The 10,431-nt window shown below is 38.6% G+C and overlaps 1 protein-coding gene across 1 annotated transcript in view; it reads left to right on the top strand.

The window, feature by feature from the left end:
- Window positions 1–10,431, top strand: part of st6galnac3 (ST6 (alpha-N-acetyl-neuraminyl-2,3-beta-galactosyl-1,3)-N-acetylgalactosaminide alpha-2,6-sialyltransferase 3) — a 90,211-nt gene that overhangs the window by 45,099 nt on the left and 34,681 nt on the right. Inside the window, exon 3 of the mRNA XM_007567419.2 lies at window positions 1,853–2,262. Coding sequence (XP_007567481.1) covers window positions 1,853–2,262 — 410 coding nt within the window. The remainder of the gene's footprint in view (window positions 1–1,852; window positions 2,263–10,431) is intronic.

Raw genomic sequence — 10,431 nt, 5'->3', positions numbered from 1 at the left:
CTTCTTCTTCTTTTTCTTCTTCTTCCTCTTCTTCTTCTTCTTCTTCTTCTTTTTCTTCTTCTCTGTTTGCGTCTCAGTTTGTTTTGATGACATTCATCTCACTTACACCAAAACAAAGAAGCCAACGCTTTATTTAACATGTGCTTAATGGAGAATCAGTGAAATGTCACTGATTTAAAGACGAACAGCGGCTGTAAACACCGTCACAGTAGATAATCCAGCAGTTTCTCTCATTACCACTTGGCTTATCTGAGCTCACGACTCGACGCCGAGCTTACAGGAGATCAGCCTCTGAAAATGAAACAAAAACATCTCCTTTCTCAAGAGACATCAATCTTCTGTAAATTACTCCATCTTCTGTTTTTTTTTCTCTCCCCTCTCATCTGTGGATGCAATCAGAGGGTTATGAAATAATCTCGGCACCTGGCCGGGTCACTCTGCAGCCGTCGAGCTGCCTTGAGCTGTCAGCCGCTCATCCATCATCGCAGGCTACCCTCATAACTCCATCACGACTTTCAGCACACACAGATTGGCTCAGCTCAGTGGGGAACGCTGAAATAAAGCTCACAAAGCTGCCCGCGGAGAAGCCCTTGAGCCAGACCCTCCGCTGCAGGCCAAGCGCTTATTAAAGGTGACCAGTCATGCTTCCTTCAGCAGGTTGACAGAAATCAGATTTTATCAGTTCTGCCTATTTTGAGTTTTTTTGGGCCTCCTATCACTTTAAATCCAAATAAGCTGCTGCTGTCAACCTCCCCCCGCCCCAACTCAATGTTTACTACTTCTGCTTTGAAAAGCAAAGGTGGAGCCTCCTCCACAACCAGCAAGAATTCAGCAAGTGGTTTTTGGATGGTAAATCAGCAACAAAATTACATATATTCTGCCATGTTGTCTTTCATTTTGTTTATTTCTTGCTTGTTTTTGTTGTTTTGTTTTCATTTAATTTCTAAAAATTGTTTTAGTGATTTAATGAAGTTGTGTGTAAGAATAGCGTTAGCATTGGTGGAGCTAAATGTGGATTGTAACTAAAATTAACTAAGCTAAGCTAAACTAACCTAACCACTTGTGTTTTCTAGCTGCCATTACATGTCGCAAACAACTGTAAAATCAGCCAACCAGACGCACTGGAACCTAGCTTGGGTTGCTAGGTAACAGGCTGGACTTTGCAGGGGTTGCTAGGCAACGGTGAAGTGCCCCTTGAATGTGACTCAACAATCGGGAAGTTTTTGAAATGCCTCATTTTCCAGACACCAAAAACATGAACTGATTGCCAAAAGATGTCTGCTTTTTTAAGTGCCTGGGCTGTTTTTAGAAGCAGATGAGACACAAATGAAAATACAAAAAACACATTTTCATAGTAAATTAATGTTTTTTTTTAAATACAGACAAAGCTTTTGTATGGCTTAGATCAAAATGTATTTATGCGTCAGAATGGTCCAGTCAAAGTCCATAACTTGAAACAAAAGTTTAAAATTAATATTCACATATCAGTATGAAATGTCAGTCAGATGTACAGAGCTGGTGGAGATAATGATGCTGCTTGTGTTGGTTTACTCAGAGGAAGAAGTTATTTTTGTTTTCTTACTGGAAAAATGTGAATTTTTGGCTGAACCTTCAGATCCTTCACTTCTGAACTCTGTCTCTTACAAAACTTGAGTGTTTATTTCTTTTTGCCTGAACTATTGACTTGGTTTCTCTGCAAATCATCTATAAAAATAAAGTCCACCAAACTTTCACGTTTCAAATCCATATATTTTATGAGAGGAAGCTGGCTGCTTCTTCTGTAGCTGACCCTGATCTTTACCCTTTAGAAAATAATCTAAAAACATGTTTTTCTGTTTTTTTTTTCCCCCAGCCGTTGAAGCTGAACTGCGAGCTGTGCAGCATCGTGTCCAGCTCCGGTCAGATGTTGGGCCAGGCTGCCGGCGCGCAGATCGACCGCTCGCCCTGCATCTGGCGCATGAACAACGCTCCCACGCGAGGGTTCGAAAACGACGTCGGGCGGCGGACCACGCTCAGGGTCGTCTCTCACACCAGCGTGCCGCTGCTGCTGCAGAAGCCGCAGCACTTCTTCGGCCAGGGCAACGACACCGTGTACGTGGTGTGGGGGCCGCTGCGGAACATGAGGAAGGACGGGAAGGGCATCGTGTACAACATGCTGCGGCAGGCGTCGGAGAACTACCCACACGCTCGCATCTACGCCACCACAGAGGACCGGATGAACTACTGCGACATGGTGTTCAAGAAGGAGACGGGGAAAGACAGGTGAGACCAGCAGCACTTCCTGTTCGCCCGGCACAAATTAGTTAAGATTCACTATTGAAATAATCAGCAACGACTTTAATCAATCAAGTTTTAAGTTTATTTGGTGAGACTTTATTTGAAGGGGTGTGGATAAGACTGACATGACATAAACATGAAGGAGTCTTCATAAATCTTTACAACTGTTTTCATCCAGTAAATAATGTTCAGCAAAGTTGCACTAAAAGTGCATATAAAAGTGCAACTATGCATATTTGGTAAATAATGACACTTTTAAAGCAAAGTTGCTCTAAAAGTTGCATTAAAAGTGTCAACTTTGCATTACTTGGAAAATAATGACAATTTAATGCAACTTTGCATTTAATTTTCCACTAAAAATTTCATTAAAAGTGTCAATTTTGAAAGATTTGGTAAATAATGACAACGCAACTTTTAATGCAACTTGACATTAAAAGTTGCATTAAAAGTGTCAACTTTGAATTTTTTGTTAAATAATGACACTTTTAATGAAAAGTTGCATTAAAAGTGTCAACTCTCCATTATTTGAAGTTCAGTTATTTGTTTATTTGCATTTTTTTTAACATATTTTTAGTATTGTATAAAATAAGCTTAAGGGGTTAAATGTAAAATCAGCAGAATCAGCTGTTTTTTTTGTTTTTTTTTAAATCCGATCACTGGTCAGAATAATTGATTGGTAAAATAATCATCAGCTGCAGCCCTACTCCTGATTTCTGTTTTGCCATGAACTCTTCTAAATTTTGCAGTTTCGTTCTTCTCGCCTCTGATCCTCCCTCTGATCTTTCATCAGAGTCGGATTTACTTGTAAAGAGGTTCAAAGTGGCGCATGAGGCCGTTTAAGGAGTAGCTGCGAAGAGCAGCCGCAGCGGGAAGGAGATGATCCAGAAACGCTGGTCTGGGGAAACGCCGGTTAATTAGGCGCTCGGGTTTGGCGCTCCTTCTGAGATCCAGCTGCCCCAACAGATTGACTCGTTCTACTTTCAGTCAAATAAATAAAAAACGCAGAATTAAAGCTGCAGGTCAGTTTTCTGTGAGATAAATCATCAGTTTTATGATCAGCGTGTGTAATGTCCCACCTTAAAGTGAACAAATGATCATTTTTACAAGGTTTCATCTTTTGTTCAGGATTTTTATTTAGCTCATGATAATTATAATAATCTAAAAAACAACACCGTATTTGTTTCTCTTGCATATTCAGACATGAATATTTAATTATTTATATGCATAATTTGTAATCTTGTATTTTTATAAATATATTTCTGCCCAAAAATATTGCAGAACTAAACAAATTTCCATGAAAATGTCAAAATCTGCACAGAAACATAAAGATTGAACACATTATTTAGACAGATTATCAGCTAAATTAAAGATAATTTGTGAGTTAGATTCACTTTAAATATTTACTTCTAGTATTTCCAGGTTGTCTGGATCTAAAATATATTTGCCCTTTTAAGATCATGATTAGAAATGCACTGATCTGGCATCAATATCTGTATCGGTCCTGATATTTAAAAAATTTTTAGATTGAGCATCAGTGACAATATACCTGATCTATAAGGGCGGATCTATTCAGTCTAACTATATTTTCTGCTCTGAGCGACATCATGCTTTTTTATTTATTTTAAATTATATTTAGAATTCCTAATCTCATTTTCTGAAGAATCTAACAGGTTTGTTGCATGTTTTTACAGGTTTGACCACCATGGTCACCTTCTTGTTCTTTGGTTTCATGTCTGAATGTCTGCAGCTCACAGTAGTCGCCCCACTGTTGCCAACTCTGCAACTTTCTTCTCATATTTATCAGCATTTCAGATAAAACAAATCAGAATCGGCAGGTCAGGCTTTTTACAAATCGGTAATCGATCTTGCAATCGGTGCATTCCTATTAAATGCATGTTAAACAGTTTATTGAAGCATATTTCATACTTTCAGTATTTTTAGGTTGGGATATATTTGCCCTTTAAAAGCTGCTCATGTTGTTCCTCTTTGTCTCCTGATCTGCCTGAGAGAACCGCAGGTTAATGACTGCAGGAAGGCGGCAGCAGGCGTGCTATTGTTGAGGACAAACCTCATTTCTTCCTGCTCATCTCCACAGAGCGCCGCTCTCCTGCCGCTCCCTTATGTCATCAAGACCTCTCTTAACTTCTTAAGAGGATTAACATGTTCGGTAATAGGCGTAGCATCCATTTCATTTCAGCTCCATTGTGCGGTTCTCATTCAGGATGGCAGCAATAACACTGAATTTCATGTTCGGCGTCCCGGTTTGAGTGCGGCTCAGCTATGCAGAAACCCAGAGAGCGCAGCTAGAGGTGCGGGATTAGGGATGGATGCTCAGGGAGAGGAATCTCATTACGGGACGTAACGCTCCCGGGGAAGACGCCAGCCGTCAATCGATGCTGATTGGTAACACAGACCCAACTCGAGGAGCAACAATGAGGTACTTTGAATGAATATGTAATGAGAAGTTTCTCTACACGCCTGTGCCTGTCTTGTCACAATTTTGGCTGCAAACACTTCAGCGCTCTGACACAATGAATATCCACGGAAACAGTTTTCAAATTGGGTTATACGGCGTGTAGCTTACTGTAATCAGAAGGAAATAACTGCTGTCATTAGCTGGAGCTAATTCAAACTGATCCAACCCTGCAGCTCTTTGTTGCTCTCTTAGCTAACTTCAGACACGAGTCCAGAAAAAAACCCTTTTAAGAGCGCATTACTGCAGCAGCTCCTCTGTGATTTGTATTTGTGCATGCAGTGGCGTACTGTCAGCGCCTTCCTACTGGTGCACGGATAATAGTCAGCCTGGTAAAAGAAAAAAAAAAGAAAAGATGGAACAGTGATCAACACTTCTTCTAATTATCCACATTGCCGCCAGCAGATGAGAAGATGTGGCGTCTCGGCTTCTGCTTGCATGCCTGATCAAGACGAACGCCGTGTCAGAGCTGAACACGCTGCAAAAATACAAAACCTTACCAACTAGTTTTGGTCTAGTTTCTAGTGTAAATATCTCAGTGCTCTTGAAATAAGACAAAACTAATTTACATGCAACTTTTAAGCAAGATATAGGAGCTGGTTTTAAGTAAATAATTGCATAATATTATTGAAAAAGTTCTAGTTCCACTCATCTATAACTAAGTCTGCATTGATTGGAGTTTTCTGGTCGATTGCCGATTACGATCTTTTAAAAGCCTGACCTGCTGATTCTGATTATTGCAATAAAGCAATAAAGTCACTGAGTTGGTAACAACCACTGTTAACATATATAAATCACCTGGTGGGCCGTTCTGTCAGGCAAACCTCTAAAAGTAAAACGGGACAGTGGTTGATTTTTAGACCTTTAATGAAATGGATAATATCGGTGAATAAGTATCGGCCGATACCCGATTTCACAAAATTAAAGAAATTGACGTCCATAAATCGGTGACCTACTTCTAACAAGACATTTTCCCATGTTACAAGTGAAATCATCTGGAACTAGAACTTTTTCATTAATATTACGGAGTTGCTGACTTAAAACAAGCTGCAAATCTTGCTTCAATGTTAATTATAAGTTTGAAATAATAAATCTGACATTTCAGACAAATTGTTATCGGCCAAAATCGGAATCGGCAGGTCAGGCTTTTTAAAGATTGGAAATCAGCGATCGGCCCGAAACGATCAATTGCTGCACCAGGATATTTTTTTTTGTTTTTGCAAATAAAAGTCACAGATCACAAACTATTCTAAAGAATCTAATTACTGTGTAATATTTTTACAGTTACACCGGCGCATTTATTTTGACATTGATGCTGAGAATCATATCAGGGATAGAAAGTTAAGAGTAAAACCGCGTTGATGACTGAGATGAAACATCTGGATGATGGGAGCGTTTGTTGCCTCTGATAATCCTCATTCTCTCCAAGCAATAAGGAGGAAATTCAGTTTAGCAGATAATACGTTGTGGCTGTGAATGTGTGTGACAGCCGCCTGGGCCTGAGATTCATGCGAGTGTGGGCTGCGGCCGGATGTCGCCCAGGCCGAGCCGCTCTGTTATCAGCTCTGCCTCCTGTGGTTGTCGGAGCGTATCGGCGCGCTGCCGTTAGCGGCGCCAGATAACGGACCTTACGAAGACACAGCACTTAAATCACGTTGTCACTTTGCAGCGGCTGTGTGGCCGCGGTCTCCGCCTCCCATCCGCCCACTTCTCCCTTACCAGCAGCAGACGCTCAAACTGGGGCTCTGCTGTTTCCAGCAGCTTTAAGTTGATTCAGCTTTCATCACTCTTAAATTATTGGCATCTCTTACACACCCTCCTGTTTGTTTCTATTGTCTTAGTACATGCCAGGGCAATTAAGGTTTAGAAGGGTGAAAACAGGATCTGTGGGCGATGCAAAACATGTTCATTATTTTTTTATTTTTTTGCACAAAATATTCTTGAATGATGAGGTGTCAGTCTGCTTAGTTCAGCCTATTGTGAGCATTTTTACGACCTCTTGTCACTTTAAATCCAAATAAGCTTCTTCTGCACTGCAAAAACACAAAATCTCAGCAAGCATTTTGGTCTAGTTTCTAGAGCAAATGTCTTATTTCACTTAAAGTAAGACAAGGTTAACTTACAAGAAACTTTTCAGCAAAATACAGGAGCATAAATCTAAAATAACTTAATATTGGTAAAAAAAGTACAATTTCAATTGACAGATTATAACAAAACATTTGGAAATGGAAGTTGCTTTTCACCAATATTTAATAATTATTCATTCTAAAGAAGCTACATTTCTTGCTGAACATTTCTGAAGAGTTAGTTTTGTCTTATTTTAAGATATTTGCACTAGATTTTGTGTTTTTGCAATGTGGCCACGCCTTTCCACCTGACGTTTAAACTCTCACATGAAAATGGCTGCAATCTTTGAAAAGCAGAAGTGGAGCCTCCTGCACAATCAACAGGAATGCAGCAAGTAGTTTCTGAATAGTAACAACATTACTGTCTTTTCCAGTAGCTTTACTGTTACAAAACCAGATGATCAAACGTGCCAGAGCTCTGCTTGCGTTGCTAGGTAACGGCGCCGGGCATTACCAAAAACCAAGAAACTTTTAACTTATGGCTAAAAAACCTCAGGATGTTTTTTAAGCACTTATAGTGTTTTTAGAAGCAGTTGAACTGGTATAAAAGTATAAAAATGTTTAAAAAATGTGAATTTTGTGTAATATTTCCCCTTTAAACTCTAGCTAATGCTGATCAGGCTTCCAGTGATGCTAACAGCTTAAATGAAACATTTGATGTCTCACATTTCATGTATTTTGCAGCAACTGTTCCTGTTTATTGCCTTTTATTGATCAGCCCATAAACATCAGAAGCTGTAATAAAAATTTTAAGGCTCATTGTCAGATCATTATGACGGTCTGAGCTGCTCTGTGTTAACCTGAGCATCGCAGAGAGCTTCCTGTTATTAAACCGACCTAAAACCCAGCGAGTCGTCATAATGAAGGGTTAAAGCTTCAGAGTGTCAGCGCAGCTAAGCTGACACTGAGCTCCGTTACATTACAAATCGTTCCAACTTCCCTCACATTGCATCTGTTACGGATCTGAGCAGAGAGAAATGTTTGGGAAGGAAACTCTGTCACCTGATTGGTCATGGCATCTCTTTGAAGTAGCCTGCAAGGCTCTTGATTGGCTCTCTTGGAAGCAAATCAGATTCTGATGGTTTCCTGCAGCAGTTTTAAGACAAAAAAATATGATTTTATTTTTTATTTATTTTTTAGTTTATAAGAGTTTGGAAATTGTTGTCAGACTTGCTGCTACAAATTGTGAAAAAGTGAAGAAATTACTTTTGCAATGACTTTTTCCAACTATGAGATTCAGCTCATCTTTCCATAAGAACTAATTTTCCCAGAACTTTAGTTAAATTTCCCAAAACAGGGTCATTTCATGGATAACTCCTGAAACTGCAGCAGTTTTCACCTCAAAAACCAAAAGAAAAGTAATCATACTTTAAAACTTAGCTGAATCCGCAGAAAGGTTTAACTATCTGCTTTTCAATTGACCGTAAAATTACGCAGATGGGGTTTAGAAAATAAATTAGCTTAATGGAAAAACTTTTTAAAAACACTCAGGTTTTGTGACAAAAAGATGGTTTTGACACACCAACAATAGAGTCGCTTCTAGAAGATCAATGGGACAGAAAATGTAGGCTCATTAAAATACAGTCATAGGAAAAAGGAAAAGTACATCCAGTTTCAATCCTATGGTTTTATCAGGAAATATCGCAATATTCTTGTATTTAACTGGTTGTATATTTACTTAAATTAACTCAATAAACAAACACCATATTTCACTCTAGCCATATAACTGTGCAAATTGGAAACATTGACTTAAATTTGCTTAATGAAAACAGATTTTGCGCATATTTCACTAACCTGCGATGGAAACTCTTTTTCTTTGCGTCTCACGGGTCACATGATCAACAACCCAGATGTTACTACTGCCGGAAACCACGAAGAAGACAACAGGAAGTAGTTGGAAGATGAAAGCGTAACATGTTTTTTGTGTTTGTTTGTCGTGTGAACAAACTTATTCACACGTGATTTAAATTTTTTCTTATTTAATGGAAACACTGCTATTGTGAACTTGTGTTTTTTCGACATTAGCGGCATATCTACAAAGTTTTGCTCACATTTGTAACGGAAACGCAGCTACTGACACATTTTTAAGTGATTTTCCTGATGAGACTTTTTATCGGCGACAATTTAAACTGTGTTGCAGTTTAACATATGATGTAATAAAAAAACTGATTTTTTTCTTTTACATATTTAATAGTAAGTGAGTTGATGAGTTATGAATTTAAAAATAAAAATGACAGAAAAGTTTGAAGGAAGTAAAAAAAAACATCCCTAAGTAGAAAACTTCTCGGCAACACAGGTGTCATTTAGTCATGTCTCATTTATCTCTGTGTAATAGAAATCACCCTGAAATGCAGAAAGCATGAAATTACATGACTTTTTTCTTTTTTCTTATTTTACAGCATCCATTTCATTCAACTTTAACTCCTACTGAGATGTCATAAAGGAACAGGAGGCAGGATGGCAGTAATAAAATCTTAGATGACAGGCTGAATTTACTTCTGATGAGGCTTTTTTTCTGTTTGTTGAAACATAGAAAGCAGAATCTGCTGCAGATTTTCCAGCTGTGATTAAATATGAATGCGTAAATACGAGCAATAAAACCTGAACACACAAGGCAGCAAAAGGGATCATTAAAAGTTAACACCAACAGAACAAGAACAGACCTTTTTTAAGTGACGTCCACGTCGAAGAAGCACCAAATTAAAAATCTGCATTTTGTAATCACAAATTAGTCACATTCTGCTCTCTCTCCCAGGCCTTTGAGTTTTATTTTAACCCGTTTTTGTAGCAGTGAATGTCAGGACTGCGTAATCACGCTCCATAATCTCCAGCTGTCCACTTCATATATCTGTATTCGCCCCTGGCAGTCGCCGCTTTCTCATCCTAAAATAGCTTCAAACGAAACACCGTTCAGCTGAACCGCTCCTCGTCTTTGTTATAGTCGCCGGCTCGGAGATTCAGCCTGTTTCTTTTTCATGAACAGCCTTTTAACAGCTGCATGCTTTTGTACTTTTCAACAGTTTAAATTAACTATCAGTGCGGGGGCTTTGTGTGTTCAGAAACCTTCTGGTACAAGTGAGAATATAAATACTTCCTTTGTTTGCTTCCCAGTTTAATAGCGCATATTTTTCCAGCTTTGATATTCTGCTGAAGCTGAAGGAACATGAACCCACAAAAATACAACAACAAACAAATCCAATTCCTCCAAACGAGCATTTGGTTCAATCGTTTTTAAAGTTTTTACTGTCAGGATCAATAATACACTCTTCAAAGGGCTCCAATTTTAACCCGTTGCTTAACACAGTTTAATCAAAACAAGTGGTAAAACATTTATATCTATTTTCCCTTCATCTATTAGTGACTGGGTCAAAAATAAAAATGTGAAAATTGACAAACGGATCCCGTCTGTAGTTCAGTTTCATCATCTCCTTCTTACTAAGTTCAAGCCATTTTCACTGCAAAAACACAAAATCTTAGTTAGTAGTTTTGATTTAATTTCTAGTGCAAACATCTTAGTACACTTAAAATAAGACAAAACTAACTTACAGATAACTT

Source organism: Poecilia formosa, unplaced genomic scaffold (assembly GCF_000485575.1).
Source record: "Poecilia formosa unplaced genomic scaffold, Poecilia_formosa-5.1.2 Scaffold208, whole genome shotgun sequence".
Classification (NCBI taxonomy): domain Eukaryota; kingdom Metazoa; phylum Chordata; class Actinopteri; order Cyprinodontiformes; family Poeciliidae; genus Poecilia; species Poecilia formosa.
The sequence above is the reverse complement of the archived record's forward strand: the minus strand, read 5'-3'. Positions and strand labels throughout refer to the sequence as shown.